The 21,164-nt window shown below is 51.6% G+C and overlaps 8 protein-coding genes across 8 annotated transcripts, besides 2 other annotated features; 4 read left to right on the forward strand and 4 right to left on the reverse strand.

Moving 5' to 3' along the window:
- Positions 1 to 578: 578 nt before the first annotated feature.
- Positions 579 to 612: a microsatellite.
- A 408-nt stretch (positions 613 to 1,020) lies between these two features.
- ACLA_014590 (putative serine/threonine protein kinase (Nrc-2)) lies at positions 1,021 to 3,211 on the forward strand (the record flags this gene model as incomplete). Its single annotated transcript, XM_001274447.1, has 5 exons — positions 1,021 to 1,921; positions 2,008 to 2,181; positions 2,240 to 2,365; positions 2,432 to 2,813; positions 2,872 to 3,211. 5 exons carry the CDS (start codon positions 1,021 to 1,023, stop codon positions 3,209 to 3,211), a joined length of 1,923 nt encoding a protein of 640 aa, XP_001274448.1.
- A 932-nt stretch (positions 3,212 to 4,143) lies between these two features.
- On the forward strand, positions 4,144 to 4,632 carry ACLA_014600 (DASH complex subunit DAD3 family protein; the record flags this gene model as incomplete). The annotated part of the gene is made up of 2 exons (XM_001274448.1): positions 4,144 to 4,302; positions 4,348 to 4,632. The coding sequence occupies 2 exons, from the start codon at positions 4,144 to 4,146 to the stop codon at positions 4,630 to 4,632; spliced, it is 444 nt and encodes a 147-aa protein (XP_001274449.1).
- A 453-nt stretch (positions 4,633 to 5,085) lies between these two features.
- On the reverse strand, positions 5,086 to 6,391 carry ACLA_014610 (mitochondrial 37S ribosomal protein uS5m; the record flags this gene model as incomplete). Its single annotated transcript, XM_001274449.1, has 2 exons — positions 5,086 to 5,303; positions 5,371 to 6,391. 2 exons carry the CDS (start codon positions 6,389 to 6,391, stop codon positions 5,086 to 5,088), a joined length of 1,239 nt encoding a protein of 412 aa, XP_001274450.1.
- A 310-nt stretch (positions 6,392 to 6,701) lies between these two features.
- On the forward strand, positions 6,702 to 8,441 carry ACLA_014620 (tRNA (uracil(54)-C(5))-methyltransferase; the record flags this gene model as incomplete). The annotated part of the gene is made up of 1 exon (XM_001274450.1): positions 6,702 to 8,441. The coding sequence occupies one exon, from the start codon at positions 6,702 to 6,704 to the stop codon at positions 8,439 to 8,441; it is 1,740 nt and encodes a 579-aa protein (XP_001274451.1).
- Positions 8,442 to 8,791: 350 nt separating this feature from the next.
- Positions 8,792 to 10,320, reverse strand: ACLA_014630 (actin-related protein 3; the record flags this gene model as incomplete). The annotated part of the gene is made up of 4 exons (XM_001274451.1): positions 8,792 to 9,691; positions 9,769 to 10,130; positions 10,199 to 10,221; positions 10,286 to 10,320. The coding sequence occupies 4 exons, from the start codon at positions 10,318 to 10,320 to the stop codon at positions 8,792 to 8,794; spliced, it is 1,320 nt and encodes a 439-aa protein (XP_001274452.1).
- Positions 10,321 to 11,393: 1,073 nt separating this feature from the next.
- ACLA_014640 (threonine aspartase 1) lies at positions 11,394 to 13,267 on the forward strand (the record flags this gene model as incomplete). The annotated part of the gene is made up of 5 exons (XM_001274452.1): positions 11,394 to 11,500; positions 11,584 to 11,783; positions 11,898 to 12,917; positions 12,992 to 13,101; positions 13,157 to 13,267. The coding sequence occupies 5 exons, from the start codon at positions 11,394 to 11,396 to the stop codon at positions 13,265 to 13,267; spliced, it is 1,548 nt and encodes a 515-aa protein (XP_001274453.1).
- Positions 13,268 to 13,915: 648 nt separating this feature from the next.
- Positions 13,916 to 15,187, reverse strand: ACLA_014650 (TFIIH/NER complex subunit TFB4; the record flags this gene model as incomplete). Its single annotated transcript, XM_001274453.1, has 2 exons — positions 13,916 to 15,030; positions 15,142 to 15,187. 2 exons carry the CDS (start codon positions 15,185 to 15,187, stop codon positions 13,916 to 13,918), a joined length of 1,161 nt encoding a protein of 386 aa, XP_001274454.1.
- Positions 14,458 to 14,555: a microsatellite.
- Positions 15,188 to 15,943: 756 nt separating the features above from the next.
- On the reverse strand, positions 15,944 to 19,731 carry ACLA_014660 (glycerophosphocholine phosphodiesterase; the record flags this gene model as incomplete). The annotated part of the gene is made up of 4 exons (XM_001274454.1): positions 15,944 to 16,189; positions 16,250 to 16,650; positions 16,710 to 19,526; positions 19,596 to 19,731. 4 exons carry the CDS (start codon positions 19,729 to 19,731, stop codon positions 15,944 to 15,946), a joined length of 3,600 nt encoding a protein of 1,199 aa, XP_001274455.1.
- Positions 19,732 to 21,164: the final 1,433 nt, after the last annotated feature.

A 21,164-nucleotide genomic window follows, 5' to 3' on the forward strand; every position in this document is an offset into this window, starting at 1 on the left:
ATAGATAATAGAAATAGAGGAATTCCAGCAGGAATCCGCGTCATCAGCATCATGAAACGCCTGTTGGATGGCGGGCTTGAGGCGGCAGGCAACAAGCGACATCATCTATGGCCAATCTGACGAGATGTGTACCTGTCCATCATAGCTCACCCATGGCAGGCTGAAAGTTTGGTGGATTCGTAGTCTGGATATCGATATCCATGGACTGAGGCGAGTCCATTGGGTTGTCTGATTGGTATGTCAGCGAATCTCCAGTGGCGAGAGAGAGATGGATTGCCGCAGTTAGGGAGGAAATTCTGGAAGCCCCCAGGCAGATTAGTTAGTGGTTAGTGAGGGCTTTTGTAGGCTTGAAGAGTCTTAAAAAGCAAGTGAGTCAGTTGAATTAGACGACATCTACTACTTTTCCTTTTCCCTCGGCAGTACGGAGTAGTATCTACTTACTACTCTCTACTCTGTAGGTGGAAGATAAACCCCATTGTCACTGTGCCAGTTGACTAAGCCCCGAAATCCATTTCCAACTTTCCCTCCACGTCTCCACTTCCACTTCAACTTCCACTTCTCTCTTCCTCTCACCCTTCCTCTCTTCTCTCTCTCTCTCTCTCTCTCTCTTCTCCTTCCCCCATCCTCTTCTTCGGGGGATATCTTCGTCTCTCGTTTGTAAATTAGTCATATCTATCGCTTCAGCATCTCTGTCATCTTGTTCCGTCCATGCGTACTGTCCTCTCCGTCTCCATTCTCCCAGGGTGTACGTCCCTTTGAAGTGACTCTCTCCTGGGCGTATCTCTCTAATCAACCAACCAACACCGCTGTACCGCCAACGTTCTCCCCGCGATTTCTAGTCCCGTCCCTGGCCGTTCTACCCACTGCGCCGCCCCCTTCGTCAATCTGTGCCGCCATCACCTGAAATTCCCAACGCTGCGTCCGTTTTTTCCCCCTTCTTTAATCGGCTTCGTTCATCCGACTGTCTTGGACTCGAGAGCAGAGTGACCGCTGGGTGGCATCTAGAATTCTACCTCCAGCATGACGCAGCTTTTCGCTTCAAGCCCGTCCTCGGTGACGAATGAGAAACGTGGAAACTTTCCCAGTTTGTCTCTAGCCTCGAAGAAACACAATCATGAATCGAGCCATCTCCCGACACGCATTAAGAATTTCTTCCGCATCAACAGTTCGAGCAGCAATTCGTCTCATACTAGCCATCACTCCGGCAGTGATCGAGACAGAGACGCCAGTCTGTTGTCTAGCGGTCTCAAATCGGAATCGAAGTCGACGTTTAGACAATCTCGCTTTCTGCCCACCATCGGTCGCAATCGCTCGACCACAGTCGCAAGTGAAGGAAACCCGCTCGATGAGGGCGTCTCCCCGACTGCTACGGCCAATCCATATTTTGTTCATCAGGGACAGCCTTCCCTGCAGCATCGCAATGACGTATCCGTGCCATCCTCTCCTCCAGGCACCCCCGAACTGCAAGTGGATGGGGTCTCCGCCGCGGAACAAGCAACCACGGCCAACAAGGAGGAATTGGCGCGCAAACTTCGTCGGGTTGCGTCAGCCCCGAATGCGCAGGGGCTTTTCGCCCAGGGCCAATCCGACGGGCGTCCTCAGACGGCCGAACTTGGAAAGGAGCCTTTGCTCGAACAATCTGACGCCACACAATCTCTCATCGGTCTAGTGGAATCTGAAGCGCAGGACGCCGACACACTTGCTGTGCCCAATCTGGGCCCTGGAAGTAAGATTCCGAGCCCTGGCCAGATTCGCAATTCAGTAGCCTTTCGCAGGACTTATAGCTCGAACTCGATCAAGGTTCGCAACGTGGAGGTGGGCCCCAGTAGCTTCGACAAGATCAAATTGATTGGCAAGGGTGATGTGGGCAAGGTTTACCTTGTACGGGAGAAGAAGTCAAGCCGCCTTTATGCTATGAAGGGTGAGTTCATCTGTTGTCATCTTAAATACCCATGGTTTGCGGGACGAGGGACAGCGATGCCGGATGTACTAACAGTACCTCATTAGTCTTGAGCAAGAAGGAAATGATTAAGCGAAATAAAATCAAACGAGCGTTGGCCGAGCAGGAGATTCTTGCCACCAGCAATCACCCGTTTATCGTGACCCTTTATCATTCATTTCAATCTGAGGACTATCTCTACCTATGCATGGAATATTGCAGTGGTGGTGAATTCTTCCGAGGTACGTGCGATGTGCCCCAACTCTTCTTTGTTCTACCGCTAAGAAACATGCTTTTTAGCGCTTCAAACGCGCCCGGGGAAATGCATTTCCGAAGACGCGGCTCGATTCTATGCGGCGGAAGTAACTGCTGCTCTGGAATACCTTCATCTGATGGGTTTCATCTATCGTGATCTCAAACCAGAAAGTGTGTGATCCATGGAAATCCATTGGTCTCCGTGATGGGCTCGTTGGCTAACAGGTCTTCCTACAGACATCCTTCTTCATCAGTCTGGTCACATCATGTTGTCGGATTTCGACCTGTCCAAGCAGTCTGGACCCGGCGGTGCCCCTACCATGATTCCAGCACGCAGCGGCAATTCCGCGACTTCGTTTCCCACCATTGACACCAAATCCTGTATTGCCGATTTTAGAACCAACTCTTTCGTCGGCACCGAGGAGTACATCGCTCCGGAGGTCATCCAGGGCTGTGGACATACCAGTGCTGTCGATTGGTGGACTTTGGGTATCTTGATATACGAGATGCTCTACGGAACTACACCCTTCAAGGGCAAGAACAGGAATGCGACATTTGGAAACATCTTGAGAGATGAAGTGCAATTCCCGGAACATGCGGGGGTGCAACAGATTTCGAAGTGAGCCCTTTCTCCAGCACTTATAGTGATTATAGATGCCTAACCAATCGACTCATAGTCTATGCAAGTCTCTGATTCGCAAGCTGTTAATCAAAGATGAGACCAAGCGTCTCGGTGCTCGAGCTGGGGCTTCGGATGTGAAGACTCATCCTTTCTTCCGGCAGACGCAATGGGCACTCATTCGCCATATGAAACCGCCTATGATCCCACATCAGAGTCGCGGCACTGAAACATTGAACTTCCGCAATGTGAAAGAGAGTGCAAGCGTCGATATTGGCAGGACTTCAAAGGCCAAGGGGGTTCCATTAGAATCCGGCCTTGCCACACCTAATGGAGAATTGACCGATCCTTTCGAAGAGTTCAACAGCGTCACACTCCACCACGATGGAGACTTCTAATTGACTAACTCATGAGCTGGATTATTGTTTTCTCCTCTCACCTGCTTTGCGCGATACCACGAAATTTTGAGCGGCTCATCGCAGACCTTCACGATGCATGAATGATCAGTGTTCGAAAGTTGATATTCTATTGCGGCTGTAATTTGGAGTTCGGCGTGCTTAGAGCTTGTTGATTGACTTACATTCTTCTACTCCTATCAGGGTGGTTACGGACATTTTGTCGGGCTTTCGGGGCTGTTCGATCCTTTTTTTTCGGTTTGCCGCTTTCGCCTCGATCCTACCACGGCATCATACCTTTTTTTCCCCCTCTTTCCTTTATCTGCTACAACTGTCACTATTGCAAAGACGGCGTTTGTGTTTTCGGTTATACTTGCGGGCCAGTTTATCGCAGTCCGTCATCGGAGGTTAACCTCGAGTGTATGAGTCCTCGAGTTTGATATGTTCGTCATGCGCTCCGTTTACGAATCTGTTCGTTTTATGCTTACGCAAAAGCGCATGTTACAAATGTCCATTCGAGGAGCAGGCTAGCCTCGGGACATGCCTGGAGTGCCCAATCGGTCACTACATGGGATAATAGCATTCATGACTTCTTAGAACCTTTGGACGGGGACAAATGTCCGTGTAGACTAGTCGTCATTCAATTTATATTATGGTCTCTCTATTCCAATACCTGGTCATTTCCGTAGGGCAATGTCAGCCGAGGCAATGTGTATGAAGTAGACCGATCAGCAAATCTCCATACGATTGCGGAGTATGGAGTAGTCGGATACCTTAGGTGTCGACAACCTTTATCTCCGTTCAAACCGATAAAACAAATAAACAGCAACTCCCCTTCACTCCACCCGAATACAAAACAATAACCATGAACTAAACCAAATATCGCCTGGATAAAACATCTCTTCACCTTCTCACAAAGCCATCACACAACCACCATGTCCTCCTTCGACGAAGACCCCGTAGCCACCGCAGAACGCGACCACGACCGCGAACCCGCCTCCAACTCCCTCCTCCGCGCCTCAACCCCCCTCGTCTCCGATCTGGAACAAGAAGTCCTAGAGGAATACACCCGGCTCCTCGGCAACGTCAACAAGGTACAGCCCCATGGGCCCCTGACATTCCTACGCCCTAGCTAACAGCCCGCCGCGCTGCAGCTGTCCGACAAACTCGCCGACCTCGCGGGTAATCCAACCTCACTAACACTCGATGGCCTGCGTCTCCTAGAGCGAAAGACGGCGACCGTGTGTACTCTGCTCAAGGCGAGTGTGTATAGCATTGTTCTGCAGCAGCAGATCTTCAATGAGAGTGAGCAGCAGCAACAGCAGCAGGCGGAAGAGGAGGAGGAACGGCGCTTGGAGGAGCAGCAGCGGGGGTTTGGGGGTGGGTATGAAGGGGATATGAGTTTTACGGGGCGATATATGTAGGCTGGTTTGTTGGGTTGGTGGGGTGTGTTGTGTCGAGGGCTGTGTTATACCATTTTGCCTTTTTTTTTTCTTCTTTTGCATTCTGGCGGGTTGTCTTTTTACGAGATTCAAAACTGATGGATGGGTTGGGCTGGCGCGGATGGCTTCGTTCTTGAATAGACTGGTTTTCATATTGTGACAGTGACAGTGACAATGGCTTAATACAAGTACATGATAAGAAGACAGGGAGAGGGAAAAAGAACTCGAAATCCAGAACGATTATATACACCGCCGTAACGCACCGCAGGCATTGGGGAACAATGCCGCTCAAACTGTGTCCATAATCATACAGTCGACTCTACGCATGATAAGACAGGTCGGAATGTCCTGGAAACCCCGGTAATAGCAGGATTGAAGAAACAGCTGTCAAGGAAGGCGATGGCGCATTCAAACAAAGGACGGAAGATGAGAGGCCTACGCTCTTCCAGAGTAGTAGACTTTGCGCACATCGACCAGCTTCTTGCTCCGGGCACGAGCGATGTCTTCTGGGTTGCGCTGGCTCATCAGAGCCTCGTAAACGGCCTTGACCGTGTTCATAGGGTTTCTCGAGCGGGTCACGCGGGCAGCCAGATCGTGGATACCGCATGCACGGCAGATCTCGAAGATCAAATGTTGGCACCGGAGGCCAAAACCTAGAGCACCAATTGTCAGCGATCATGATTCCCCTTCGTCCGAGGAGCAAAGTATCTGAATGCTTACCAGGTGGACGTGTCATCAGCTTCAACTCCACGGCTCCCACCTTGCCCTCAACGTCTCCAAAGATAGTTCTGTTCTCATATCGCGGAATAGGCTGCATATTTCTGATGGCTCTGTACTTGGACTGAAGCACGGCATCACCGGCCTCTTCGGATTTGGCTTCGCCGATTCCCAGCAAGCCATTTCCGTTACCAGCAACAGACAAGCAATACTGCCGACGGACCTTACCCAGACGCGTCTGGTTGACAACCGAGTGCGAGACGAGGCACTTGGCCTTCAAATCCATGACCTCCTTTTGATCATAACCGGTCGCCAGGAGGAGTCGCTTCAGCGCTTCCGTGATCTCTTCTGATTCCTTGCCCTTCACCTCGGCGTCCTTGAAGAAGTTGATTTGCTTTCGCTCTCCACTGATAGACTCGCCAGGGGCAAGCAGATCGGGCACCAGTACGCTGTGGGGGTTCAACTCGTTCTCTTCCTTGCCCTTGGTCATCCGCAGTGTCTCGGCGAACCGTACCCAGTCGGCCGCAGTAGGATCCTTCGGAAGTTGTGCCAAAAAGTTCCCAAAGTCCTCCGCGAGGTCGTCGTCGCTCTTCAGCTGGGCGTTGTAGTCGGAATTGGATTCGGGAGCCTTGACGTGCTTGTCGACTCCGGGTTCGATGGTCGAGAAATCATCGAGGTAGTTCAGTTTCATCGGATCCCGACGGATGGCAAACTGCTCTGCTAGGTCTTTGGGGTCGATGGCCGCTTCACCTGCCTCGATCGCGGCAATCTGCTCCGGCGTGTACTCTTCCTGCAGCCGCGCCTTTTCTTCTTCCGTGTAGGGCTTAAAGTCATCGGGCTTCACGTTCCGAGCAATATCGTCCAGAGATCTGAGATTGTCGGCCTTAACATTGGGAAATTTCGGCTTCCGGTTGGCGAGCTGCATCGGAGAAGGGTGGAATTGGCGACGAGGCACGCGAGGGACTGCGGAGGCAGTCCGCGAGAAGCTGCAGAACAGACATCTGGCCGGTCGAGCGACACTCATTGTGGCAGATTGTAGCTCTCCGGCGAGCAAGGGCCTTGCAAGAGCTTGGGTGAGACGAAGGGGAGGTCGTGACTGGAGGGGGAAGTTGGGATGGTTAAGATGGAGAGGACAGGAACCATCAACGGTCAACGGGGACGGTGAAATTCTCAGCGGAGAGCGATGGACCAATCCGCGTCCGCCCTTTTCGCTGACTTTCTTTTTCTTCCGCCTTTTGGCTTCAAATATTATTCGATCCCAAATTATTTCCCCCCCTAGAACAGTCCGATTTCGTGCGACTTTTCCCTTCAATCCTTTTCATTACACTATCTATATGTTTTCTTTGAGGTCGCTTTCTTCGGTAGTTCTCGAAAACAAGTCCTTTCTTACCCAGACTCGTCGCTTCGCGCACTCTCGCGACAGCTACACTCGACTTTCGCAACTCCGTAATGCGACAGGACCTATAAACAAGATGCAGAATTCTCCCAGAAAACCCCAGGCCGACCAGAAACGGCGCAAGAAGGGCAGAGCCGATCGGTCTAAGAACTCTGGCTTTGACGAAGTGCTCCAAACTGATATCGACCAGCTATTGCTGAAGAACAAGCCTCAGACTGAGACCGATGCTTCCCCCGCCCCGCCTGTTCTGCCAGAGCTCTTCACAGAATTCGAAGTAACAGTATCTGAGCTGTCCTCCACAGGTGATGGTCTCGCACTTTCAGAGAACAAGGACCATGTCTACGTTGTTCCCTTCAGCGTACCAGGAGATAAAGTGCTGGTCAAGGTTGTCCGGCACCATGAACCACTATCGCACAGTCTGACGGACTTTATCAAAGTCCTTGAGCCCGGGCCTCAGAGGAACGATGCTGCAATTGGGTGCAAGTACTTCGGCAAATGCTCGGGATGCCAGTTGCAGATGATGTCGTACGAGGACCAGCTAGCGCACAAGAAACGCATCGTCGAGAAGGCGTACGCCAACTTCTCTGGCCTCATTCCAGAGCTAATCCCCGCGGTCGACGACACTTTCGCGTCGCCCTTACAATACGGATACCGGACAAAGCTGACGCCACACTTCGCGGCCGTTGGAGGAGCGGGAAGGGGGAAGAAGAAGACGATACCAGAGGGAACTCCCATTGAGGTGCCACCTATCGGCTTCACATTAAAAAATCGACGCCTGGATCTGGACATTGAGGACTGTCCGCTGGGCACGGATATTGTTCGCCGAGGGCTCAAGACTGAGAGGAAGAGAGTCGCCGAGAACATTCACAAATACATCACGAAAGGTGCTACGCTTCTTATGCGGGAATCGACCAAACGGATTCCCAAGGATGGCTCGGCCGAGACAGATGCCGGCATTGTCCAGAAGGAAGGCGAGGATGAAAGCCCAGCAGAGTCCGGGGATGTTATCCGAATTGAGCATGACAAGTACATCGAAGAGAAACGATGTGTGACTGACAATAACGCCACCTCGGTCGAATACATTGACGACTACATCTTCACCAACAAGGCGGGAGCTTTCTTTCAGAACAACAACTCCATCCTCTCCGGCTTCACAGACTACATCCGCCAACTCGCGCTCCCCAAAGACAACGAAAAGGACGCCAAGCCAATCAAATATCTTCTCGACGCCTACTCCGGCTCCGGTCTCTTCACTATCACCCTCTCGCCTCTCTTCAAATCGAGTCTGGGTGTCGACGTGGCCGGCGACTCCATCATATCCGCCCGCGAGAACGCCCGTGCCAACGCCCTCCCCAACACTGGGTTCGCCGCGGCAGATGCCGCCGTTCTCTTCAAGGATGTCCCGTACCCTCCTGAACAAACTCTCCTCGTGATCGACCCGCCACGCAAAGGATGCAGCGATGACTTCCTCCGCCAGCTGCTGAGCTATGGTCCCCGCCGCGTCGTCTATGTGAGCTGCAACGTGCATACACAGGCGCGCGATGTTGCCGTTATGGTCCAGGGCGATGCAAACTGCAGATATGAGATTGAGAGTATCCGCGGATTCGACTTCTTCCCGCAGACCGGACATGTGGAGGGTGTAGCGATTCTTAATAAGGTGCCCGCCTCGGCGTCTTGAAATTTGCGTATTCTCTCATAATAAAAACGGGAACTTTGCGGCGTCTGATGTCTTCGTGTTTACATTTTTGGATTGGCGTTGGCGCTCTGGATACAGGGTCATTTGTGCTGTAGGTCCATTCTAATGCATCCTGTTTCTGTGTATATGATTGGATGGTCAAGTAGTGAAAAGTGTATCTTTAGTATAGTATCACTAGAGAATAATTTCCAGCGTCTGAAGCTTTAGGATGCAGCGGTGTCAGAAGTGAAAGGTTCTAAATTGTCGGACCAGAAGAGGAACTATGGACATCGATAGACACAATGGCTAGCAGATACAGTATCGGGCAGTGTTAAGCTAGTTCCCAATCCGCCTTACGTACTTCCCGGACCACCGAGCAGGGCGAACCTGCGGACAATGCTGGGACCAATCTCATCGTACTCCGCCTTGGTATGGCAGTAGCTTCGGAACTCTGGTGTCTGTCCCAGCAGACTGCCTCCGAACCACGGGCCGTGTCTCTGTCTCTTGTGCGTCACCACAGCCACATCCAGACCACCACTCTTTGCACCGCCGCTACGGGCTTCCGAGGCGCGAATGCGGGCGTCTACCAGGTGTCGAATATCGCGCTGTAGACGACGGCCAAAGTCTTTGTAGAGGGTTGATCCACCGGACAAAACAATGTTCTTGTAGAGACCTCTCCGGACGTCGATGGGGGAGGACTGGATGACACCGTCGACGACAACCGGCAAGGGAGTCAGGAAGTCAGAAGAGTAGATTTCGGGGTTGAAGAAGATCTCCGGGGCGAGGAAGCGCTCGTATCCAACGTCGATGCTCACGCTGCGGCCGTTCGGGGAAGTTACGGTATGCTTCAGGAACCGGTCGGGCTCGCGGTCATAACGGGCAAACTCCTTGACAATGTCGGGACAAACGTAGCAGTACTCCTCCTTGACCCGTTCCGCTGTCTTCAGGCTGCTGTCCGGCTCGCCTCGGTCACGCAGCAAACTCTGTACGAAATAGGTGATGTCTCGACCGGCGATGGGAATACTCTTAATGGAAGATCCGATGACGTAGCCTTCGGCGACGGGAATGACATGGGTGACACCGTCACCAGAATCGACGACTGTTCCTGTGAGAGACCGATCTGTAACTTTGGAGGATGTCCACGAGGCTGCAAGCGCAAGCACGGCCTGGACAGCAATGTAAAGACCGGCACAATTGAAGGACTCGAACATAATCTCCGCAGTATTCTCACGGTTTTCCGGAGGGTTCAGAGGCTATCCCAAGTCACATTTCAGTTAGTCACCATATCGATAGCCTTGTTATGCGCTGCAACAACATGTCGTTCACGTACCGGTTCAGTGAGCAGAAAGTAGTGATCTTCGGGCTCGACGCGCAGGTATTTGAAGATCGAATTGGACCAAAAGCGTTCCATAGCATCCCAGTTTTCAATCTGTCCATGTCTGATCGGATAATTTATACCGTACCCAGGCCCACTGGCCGCGGCCAGAGCCTCATCGCCAATAAAGAAATCAAGGTCCTCGGTCCCGCGCTTTGCAGACAAGTTGGAACTTGACCCAGCGCCTCCGGCAAGAAACGACGGCTTGTTGGCAACTGGGGGTCGGCCACTCGATGGACCTCCAGCACTTCCGGCACCGCCCTTGCTGGCAATTGCAGTAGGAAAGACGAAGGAGGGAGAGTCGTTCCCGGCGAATCCTACAATGGTGTCAGCCTAGTGCTTGGTCGCACGACTGCAGAAAGCAACAACATCACTTCACACTCACCAAGCTTCGAGTATCCGGTACCGCTACGCAAAAGAAGAACCACAGTCAGCCGCAATCCATAATAACCGGCGGGGGGTTTCAATGTACTTGTCCATGACAACGGCCGGGGTTTGGGACGCCATGTTGGATGGAGGTGGGCCCCTATTAACGAATTGCGATGATAGATGCTCAAAGCGTAAACTCGGAGTCAAATGAGAGGGAAGAACAATGAAAAAAGAGGTGCAATGATCAACAGATCAATCAAATAAGACAGTATTGTTGAGCCTCTGGAAACAGTGGCAGAGGAGGATGAGGGGGAGGTGAAGGTGAAGGCGGCGGGCAGCAACACTTGTAAGTACGGAGTAAGGTACACTAGTTAACTACTAGGTATCGATGTATGGAGATCAAGCAGGATTACATAGTTGCCAAGCCATATCATGTGCCACACTAGATTTCTATATGTATGTGCATGGAATACCCTCAGATATTCTGGATTAGGTTAAAATGTCTCTTAGAAAAGTCCTCCCCAATTATGTATCATAACTTATTCACTCCCTATAGTGCGATCTCTTGTAGTGTGCTCAGGCACCAAGGCAGCATAAGACATCACTGCCACTGATCCTTCTGAGACCTTTCAGAAATGGAAGCTACATCTCCCAGCACAAGACTTCATCTTCATCTTCAGCTTTGATCGATGGATGATTCGCTGCCTCCTCTTGTCTGTCCACGCTCTCATTCTCCTGTCTATCCTTTATCCTATCAACTACTCCTGTCTCCTACTCTTTTAGTCTCTGGCTTTGTGCCTCTACCTCATGTTGTCTTGTCGCATTTTGAGTTCGTTTGTCCTAGCATTATCCCATCGACTTGACTTCTCCCTCATATACCTGCCCTTCAGTCATTCAGCTGAGCAAGAAAAGGCGCTATTTTTACTATTGCTATCTCCCTATTAGGTTGATCCATCCTATTCAACTCTTCGACTGAAGATCAAAAGGCCAGACAGAGCGAAACACAAGCGGCCTGAACACCACCATTTGTGCTTGATAAAACCCGGTAGCCTGGGGTCCTTCGTTGCGTGATACTCGCCTCTCGAATATAGGGAATGACAACTTTGCCACTGCCTCGCGTTCGCTTTAACCTCAGACCACAGTCATAACAGCTGAGTGCAACGTCAAGTCTCATATATCCTCCACCCTTTCTGAAGGGACTGTGTTCTAGGATGAGCGATCAACCAACAGGCGGAGGCATCTCTGCAATTTTCGTCCATGTTGGAGCGGGTTATCACAGTCCTGGCAACGAAAAGGTTCACCTGCGTGTCTGTGAAAAGTGAGTTCTCCAATGCGATTCTACAACACATTTGCTATCTTCGCTCTTCATCGAATATCTGCCCCATCTCTAACCCTCAATAGTGCTTGCAAAGCTGCCATGGGCATCTTGAAGAACGGCGGATCAGCTCTAAATGCTGTCGAGATGGCCATCTTGGTGATGGAGGATTCCGAATTGACCAATGCTGGATACGGAAGCAATTTAACTATTGACGGCAACGTTGAGTGTGATGCTACGATTGTAGATCACCTTGGAAGAAGTGGTGCAGCTGGAGCAGTGGCTCGTAGGTCCCTCTATGTCTGCTTTTGTTCACTCTCTTTCGACCATTTAGGCCGTGCTTTTGCAGTGATCTCTCTACATGAAAATGCGCAATACTGATCTTGATGTTCAATCACAGAGGTCAAAAACCCAATCTCTTTGGCGCGGGTGATTCTAGAAGCCTCATCGCGACCATTGACCTGTCACAGAGTGCCTCCGAATTTTCTCGTCGGTGACGGGGCCACGGATTTTGCTTTTGAGCAAGGACTGGTGGTACTTCCACCAGATGCCTTGATAAGCCGCGAATCTAAGGAAAGATGGCATCGCTGGCTGGATGACTTGAGATCTGCTGAGCTGAAGGGGAAAAGCCAGGAGCAAGCTCGGCTCAATTTTAGGGAATTCAGGTCGCCTTTCGTTCGTCGACCAATGGTATCTCGTCATTCGGGTATTCCGATCAACTCCCCTACCCCTCGGCTACACGACAATGGGGCTCTCTCTGCTAGTGGCGACTTGATGGCTCCTCCTACCGAGTCCGTTGCAGGTAGGCAAGGTACAAGTGCCCCTAACAATCTGAAGAGACAACATCATGAAGCAAACCCGGATGGGGATACCTACGGGGATGGTGCACCTTGTACAGAAAAGCGTATAATCACACCCCGGGATCATGACCTTCGCTTCTCGGGAACTTCCTCGGAAGTAGCAGATGAGCACCCCAGAACCGGATCTGCAACTCTGAACACTGGCTCAGCTCCTGGAGCCTTCGCTACGGAACCAGCTACTCAGATACCGGAGACCACGCCTGCTGCCAGAGATGAGGACCTGATTACCGATACCGTTGGCGCTATAGCTGTAGACTCCAACGGTAATATTGCAGCTGGTTCTTCTTCGGGTGGCATTGGCGCAAAACATCGTGGTCGAGTCGGGCCTGCTGCGTTGGTGGGCATTGGCACCTATGTGATTCCCACCGATCCCAATGACCCCGAGCAGACTTCTGTAGCGTCTGTCACATCCGGCACAGGAGAGCATATAACTACGACCATGGCTGCGCAGACATCGGCTTTGCGGGTCTACTACTCCCAAAGAAGGCGTAGAGACGGCGAGTTCGAAAAAGTTTCCGAAGACGAGGCGATGAAAGCAATGATAGACACTGAGTTTATGGGTAAGGATCCTGGCTTCTTTTTCTGACCTTCCTTCGCAATCCTGAGGGACAAATTGCTGACAATGTTGCTCAAGGCCACCCGGGTGTGAAAGCTAGTCCTTGTGGAGGCGCTATCGGGATCCTAGCTGTGAAGAGGACAATTGACGGGATTTTCTTCTACTTCGGCCATAATTCAGATTCATTTGTGAGTATAGTAGTACTATTTTGCCACGCCTGTATGCTAAATCCACGTCTTTTAGGCACTCGCTTCCATGAGTAGCGAAGACGAGAAGCCACTGTCCGTGATGTCGCGCAACAGGGGAAATGAGACGATCGCGCAGGGCGGCCGCGCCTGTGTGGCTAAAAAATGAGGTATGTACAAATCAAAATTCCCTTGGCCTAGCAGCTGCAGGTCAAGTGAAGAACAATCAAGTCATACTAAACCTGGTTTATAGCTATGCACGCCCTGGTGGTTACGGGTAAGAGGCGACCCAAAGACAGCGAGTTCTCGTATTTGTACAACCTCAGGGTTTGACAAGGAGATATTTTGTGGTGCTCCAGCTTGTGAAAGAAAACAGTGGGGCTGGCTACCTGAGGGTGCATCCAATCTTTTTGGAAGTCTCGCCGGCTCTGCTTTAGCTTCGACTTTCCCTTTGTTGTCATTCCTAGGACACACACAGTTTGAGCCTCATATCTGATAATAGCGCGCGTCTATGTTCAACATGTTCTCTTTGCGACGGTTCTTGCAGATTGGAATATGATCACCATAGATGAACTTTGGCGTCTTTTTCTGTCAACTTATCATCGCAGCTATTCGTATGTGTTGAGCATAGGATATCTAGTGGGAAATGAAAATCGCCTCGTTAGGTCATTATTTCGAGCTTGAAGGGTCGTGATAACGGAATCTGGTGCCGAGTCTGATCTTTGATGGGATGCTTGAGTCTATACAGTCTGTATTGATTCAAACCCGTAGCATCGGTTCTGTTCCATGGCAAAAAGATCTTCCCTCTGTGGAGTGATCAAGGGCCAGGTGTAGGTGTAGACGTCGGAGTCGCCGTTCCTGATGCGCCATTGGCCCGGATCTTCTTCTTCTTTTTCTTGCGGGCGACAACCGCTGGCCTGGCGCCGTAATCGCCCGTTTCGAGGTGGGTACCACACGTGAGACAGCCCCCGTTCTCGGGAGGCTCGCAGAAGATGCTCAAGCAGATGGAACAGACAAAGCCAATATCCACGACGCGGCGATGACAGAAGCAGGCGGCGCGGAAGTCCACATCCACCCGCGTTGGCAACACCAGATGCCTCCGAGACCGCTGGTCAGGCAGGAACGCCATCATCAGGTACTGCAGCAGACCACGAGGCTCCGCAAGCGACATGTAGACACCCTTGGTGGCATCGGACGCCTGCTGCAGGAAGACCGCATCCCCGCTCAGCTTGCACACGTCGATGGGGACATGAAGCCGCTGACAAGCAAAGATGGCGTTCATGATCGGGATGTACTGGTGCGCCGAGTCCGTCGAGCTGCTCACGGAGATAATCAGGATCCGCGACTGCAGGCCCTCCGCGCCGCCGCCCTCGCCGTCCGCCCGCCCACCACCGCCCGGTGCTCCCTCTGCCGCGCCTGCCGATCCCGTCGCCGCGGCACCGCCGTGCGCCTCCGCCCACGCAAGCGAGCGCCGGTTGATGTGGCTCAGCGCGAGGGTCAGCGCGCCCGCCATCATGGTCGTCGTGGACGCCTGCACGTCTGTGGCCGTCGTCGCGCCCAGGAGGCGCCGCAGGTTGCGCGAGACTTGCTCCTCGACGATGCGGAAGGGGCGGTACTTGTTCACGTGGGCGTCGGCTGCGCCAGAGGAGCCGGAGCTGTCGTCCATGGCGACGTCGCCGTCATTGTCTGCGGATGCGGGTGCGGATGCGGTGGTGGTGCGCGGGTGTTGAGTCTCGCAGGGGTACAGCCAGGTAGCCTTGTGCGTGTGCGAGGCGACAACGGCGACCTCGTTGGCGTAGTTGCAGGCGAGGTGGGCGTTGATGAAGACGAGGATGTTGGCGATTGCGGTGGAAAGCGGGAGGGAGGGCTCGAGGAGGGCCCAGGCGTGTGGGTTTGTGTCGAGGACGATGGTAAGGAGGGAGGGGGCGCGGTCTGGTGGGAGAACAAGAGTTTGTTAGCTGGGTGCCGAGCGAAGCGAGGACAATCGTATGTATAGCTTTGGTGTTTTTGTTTTCTTTGGTCTCTTGCCGGTGGTGTCCTTACCGTTGGCACTTGTTTCGTAGTGCTCTGTCGCATCCACGGCGTTCATTGTTCGGGAGGGTTGCTCGAGGCTGGTATGTCGGGTATAAGGCAAGGAAGTGAATGAGGATCGAATCTAACTGCAATCTCGTCCATCAACGCATACTGAAATGCAAAGAAGAGGTGACAATGGCTACTTTCGGATATGTTGAGAGCTCCGTTCGGTCTTGAAAAAGCTTCGGTTCAGTCCAGCCTGGAGGTTCGACGTCTGAAATGACGGGTAGAGACAACTGGAGCTTCTACCTGTTGTCTCCTGGGCAGCTATGCAAGAATAAGGACCTCGGGTTTGGGATAGGTCGTTTAATTCATCCCACCAGCTGCCGTCACCAGAAAGTAAATGTCCGTCTTGATAGAAATGCCACTCACGTGAGATGATGCTGTTGGAGTGGACTTGACCGCCTTTCAGCTCATCCATCAGGCATAGGCCGATAGTCTAGATATGCTACTACGGTATAGAATCACGTTTGTGAAAGTTATTGTTGCCCATTTTAAGTGAGTTGAGGTTGACCCAAAACATGGTATAAGGCTAATTCTAAACGCTGCAAGCGCGAACAGGTTGCGATTATGGCATCAACATATTAAGATGCTAAAGATATTCTCTCCCTATATTAATGAAAACAAAGCAAGAAATGCATGTTGCATGATCTGGCTGTTGAAAATTCCAGATATGGATATCGCTTCAAATACGCACAAGCGAGTGTTCGAGATGGCCACCACAGCATGGATATACACATGCGGATGAGAATTGACTTCAATGATTTAAGAGTCATGCAGAACTCGAATCAAGTCCTGCCTCTGGCCTCATATGAAGATGGTTGTCCTTCTCCACAGTTTGATCGAGAACAGGTATGTGGATTGATTCCTTGAGGGCCTCTCGATTGGGTTCCGCTAGAGGGCTTGGCTGTGTAGAGGTGTCTGGCGTCTCGCCTCTCGCTTGATGCTCGGTCAGCCCCTTACGGATTGCAAGGACAGAGTCAACAATGACTGCATCGATTCCCTCGGCCACTTGGCGCTGTAAGTTGAGAGTGAGTAAAAATTATGGCTGGTAGTTGAATCATCAAGAAATACGTACCTTGACATTCACGGGCTCGTTGTTCAAAGTTCCGTAGGATACGCAGACAAGACCTGACTCCTTCACAACCCGGACAAGGCGAGGGCATAACACCAATGGCTCAGCCTGAGAGACAACGCCCAGCAAGCTCCAGCGGGAGGCGAATCGAATAGCCTCCTGCAGGCTACTGGCGCGAATGTCACTCACCGGGGAAGCGCCAGAGTCGGATAAGAAGAGCACCGGGATAGAAGGTTGCTTGAAGGCGAGCAGGAGACAGATGTCAGGGTTGAAGCTGGAAAAAATCATGTTGCGGCCCTGGCCGTGCTCGTAGGCCATGCGCAGGACCGTGTCCACAAAGGAATTCAGCTCAACCGCGAAAGTATCCATCTCCTCCTCCTCACTCTCAAAGAGCATCGGATATTCTGGCGATCCGAGGTCAGATCGTCTGGCGGCTGTTCTTGGGGGGGTTACAAAAACTCACTCAACTCCATATTGAAACCAACCGATCGGGGCAGTTTCTTGAACAGCTCCTCTAGTGTCGCAAATGGGGCCTGAATGTGATTCCCGCGAGTGTTCCCTTTGAAGCCCTTCTTCTTGAAATCCCGAGTGTGTTTGATCCGCTCATTCAATTCTGAGGGGTCAAACTCCGAGCCACCAACCGACATTGATCGCTGACGCAATGCGAGATTGCTTGCGACATTGCCAGCTGTTTTTTCGTTGTTATGACTAGGGGGGATAGATTGACGAGACTTGCGGCTGTCGCCCAGCTGGAGGAATTGCTCCAGAGTCAGAGTATGCACAGGAGCGTCAATTCCCGTCTCACTGACAAGGAAGTCGTGGTAGATGACGGGAACATGGTCTTTAGTCAATTGCACGTCGAACTCGACGTATGATGCTCCGAGATTGGCAGCCGCAATGAACGACTGCACAGTGTTTTCTCCTAACTGCAAAGACCTGCGACCAGCAAAGTTCTTCCCGAGGCCGCGGTGACCAATGACCATGGTTGAGCTCATACTTTTGTAGTAGGTCTGGTTGCCCGTGATGGACATATTCGGGTGCTTGAAGGGAGTAACGATAAGAAAATTGAACGTCACGGAACCAATGACTTCCAGGGTATTAGCTGCAACGATTGGGACCGTCGAGTCTCCCTTGAGGTTCATACGGTGGGAACCAATGGTTGGCTTGACGCTCGAAAGCAAAGCAACGCCACGACCTATGATCTGATCTTTTGTGCCAGCATATGTCGGGACAAGATCGAACAAGAGTCGGACATTTGCTGGGTCTGCTGAATGGAAAACAATTGGCTCCGTACAGATGCTTTCCTGGACGGGAAGATCAATGATCTCGGGTTCCCCTTGGGCTCCGCTGGCTGTGACAACAATGGACAGGGCGGTATCTAACTGGGTAGAATGGGCGTTGACCATAGGAATACGGTCCAAGTTCACGGCATCCATATGCTTCCGCATGTCCATGGTGCCGAGGCTCACTAGAATCATGGACTGATCGGTAAGGTACCGATGTCCGAAGGTCTTGATAGGGTCAGGCAGGCGCGACCGAGGACCCCCACTGGGACTGATATTGGACTTCCTCTCGGCAAGGGACGATTGTGAAGGAGGTGACGACTGATTCGAAGACAGCGTCGAGACGGTGGTGGCAGGTTCCGGCTCTGTCACTTCCGGTTCGGGGGTCACCTCTGCCAGACGTCGCGCAATGTCAAGGTGGCCTCTCAAAGCAGCATGCTCCTTGGCGCTCCAGCCAGAAGAATCCAACCTCTCAAGATCGGCGTTGGCTTCGATGAGCAAGTCAACAACACCCAGTGCGCCGTCCACGCACGCAATGAACAGCGGCGTCCAGGAATAGGTGTGCTCAGCAAGCTCAGTGTCTGCCTTCTGGTCATCACTACCTTCCAGAAGAATTTTTGCGCACGCATCATGCCCGAATCGAGCCGCGACGTGCAAGGCGGTTTCACCCTGATCATCCTGGTAGTTGATATCGACTCCGGCATCAACAAGGAGTTGGACAATATCCACAAAATTGGCCTTGGTGGCCAAGGCTAGAACCGCGCTGGATTTAGACACCTGCTTGCGGATCGCGGCTTTCTCTTGGGAAACACCCTGCCAATTTTCGGCTTCCAACAGTGTTCTCGTTGTCAGCGGATGGCCACCGACTACACTCAGGTGCAAAGGGGCCCAGCCGTCGTTGTCCTGCCACTGCGGCGCATCAATTCCTTCACGGACATCGAAAATATTCCAAGCCTGCAAATGTTCGATTATAACCTCACAGACAACTTTGAATCCATACTGAGCAGCATAATGAAGGGGAGTGCGCCCTGAAAGATCTTTCGCGAGTAGCGCCTCACGCTGCTGGGGCTGGAGTTGATCCAGAATGTACTGCAGGAGCGTAACAGAAGGATCGGACCTGTCCAGACGCTGGGGCTGATCCGCCTCTTTCACCACTGAACGAGGAGGCTGTATAGTAGGAGCCGCTGCAGGTGTGATGTAATGAGAAGTCTCCAGTGGGAAATCAAGCACCATAGAGGCACTTGGTTCGGAGTCAGTGGAAGACTGTGCCCGTCCTATCGAAATCACCAGCCGGTGAAGGCAGTTCCGCTTGTTGATATCATCATCCTCATCCAGAGAGCCAATCCGGGGAAGAAGGGTGGAAATGCAAGCCCTCGAGCGATAGTGGATGGACCGCTGTAGAAGGCTCTTCAGGACTTTTGGATAGATTGCGTCTCCGATATCGTCCGCTGCAGCCTTCAGCGTCTCCAGTAATTCAAGGAGCACGTGTGTGTCATCCTTGCGCAAGGCTTCATCCACTTCACTGAGCATACTTGGAGGAAGATTGAGATGCTGGCGGGAGGGGCCCTTCTTTAGGGAAAGGGAGGAGTGGGTGGAACTGGCATCATCCAAAGCCTTTGGCTCTCCAAGCATGGAAAGCCAGTCGTTGATCGTCTTCAACGACTCGATCACTCGAGCATTCGTGGCGAAAGGCGACAGATCGACCTTGGTCTCCAAGTAGGTTTGCTGTGCTTTCACGCCCACTTTCTTGTCCAGTTTCTTGGTGATTTTGACGAAACCTCGGCGGTTCACTTCGCCGTACCATTGCAGCTTGCGTAGTTGACCGCGCAATTCAAGCAATGCGGCCAGTAGGTCCTCTACATCTTCCGAGTCCAGCTGTTGGGGTTTGTCTAAGGAGTGTTCTTCCAGCAACTTCAGCCGCCGGGAGAAATCCGCATATTTCTTGTTGTAGAAGTAATCGACATCCTCGAGATTTCGATCGAGGGAGTAGAAGAAGTCTGCGCCAAGTCACAAAGTCAGAGAACACGCTCCACGGCGCATTAGATTCCAAGAATGAGGAAACTCACTAGCAAGATCCGCCTCATGGCCAGCCTTCACTTCCTCTGCCGCGGACTTGATAAGCTTCTTAAGAGCCTTGTATCTGATGTAGGAAGAACTCCATTCGGGAACGACATTTCGCGACAAATTGCGCCCAAACTTCATGATGAATGACTCCTGGTCGCAGTCTCCGCGAGAAAGAATCCTATTGTTCTCCTCAGGTTTAATTGTCAAGTCTCCGTCTGCTGGTCTTTCGAGAGATTGCGTCAGGAAAAGCAGACTAGGATGATGGAGGGCGAGTAATGATAGCTGCAGGATAACGGAAATCAAATGAAAGAGCGAGCTTTGAGAGATGAAAGGAAAAGAGAATTCGGCTTCGAGAACAATAGCTCCATTTGTCAATCTGAATAAAGAACCGAGGGATATTCCGTAGAGGCGCTAGACCCAAAAACTTCCCTCGCTCTAGAAAAATCTCTTGAGTCGAGGTGAGGGTAGGTGGGTGATAGGGGAAGTATGAGGAGTCCGCAGGCAACGAAGAGGACAGAAAAAAAAAAAAAAAGAGAAGAACTATAACGTCAAAAAAAAGTGCCAGTAGTCAGCACGTGCTGAAGCTTAACCAGGAAGAGTCGAAGAAGCGAAGGGTTACGGTGAAATTGAAAGAGACGAACTGAAGTTTCAGGGGCATTCTGGAGAAAGGAACTATACAGAGTAGTGTACTCCGTGGTCCGTACCTTTTCCTTTTAGTGTAGAGGGAGATAAGTTAGAGGGAATGCGATCAAAGCATCAAGGAAGATTCTAAGGAAGAGAAGATTCGCTCGGTGGGTCATCTGGGGAACGATACGCACTTGGGTCGTTTTTCTCCATCCAACGACGTATGACGACGGGGTGGGATGGATCAATATGACTTGATGATTGATAGATAGATGAGGCGAAAAGAATGGAGGCCCACGAAAACAACGAGTGAGATACAAGTGAAGCAGCAACAACGGCGATTCTTCACTCTTCAGCGTGCGTAGCAAAGAGACTCTGATTTGTCCGCCACGCCCCCGTTGCGTTCCAGGGATGAGATGAGATGTCGGAAGAGTCTGTTGGAGAAAGCCATGATTAGTTCTCTGCGACGTCCCTTTTTTTTTTTTTTTTTATCAATCTTCAATGGTAATACCCAGAAGGCAGGTCGTGGAGCCTGTGGCGGTGGCCAATACCGAAGATGGTCCTTGAGATGTCAATGATCCAGTTGTCTACTAGACTATACCACACCGTGCTTGAGAATAACAAGATGATAATGAAATAATAATGACTCGGGAACCACCAAGGATTATGATGTCTTGTGGATATAATGAGCTATATATGCTCCACCCCCAGGGAGTGTGTGAAAATATATGATGCTTTTAACAATGATGTAGGTCGTCTCAACCAGCGTGAGGAAGAACTACAGCCTACCGCATCACTGCAATGACTGCATGTGGTCGCAAACAACGTCGTCTCACGAATCACATTCGACAGTACAGCAAGTGGAGGCCCAGAACAATCCTAATACTAATCCTGTCCTGCATCAGAGCCCTGCATATGTGTTTGGATGCTTAGAATGGGTATTTGTT

Source organism: Aspergillus clavatus, genomic scaffold (genome assembly GCF_000002715.2).
Source record: "Aspergillus clavatus NRRL 1 1099423829795 genomic scaffold, whole genome shotgun sequence".
NCBI classification, from domain to species: Eukaryota; Fungi; Ascomycota; class Eurotiomycetes; order Eurotiales; family Aspergillaceae; genus Aspergillus; species Aspergillus clavatus.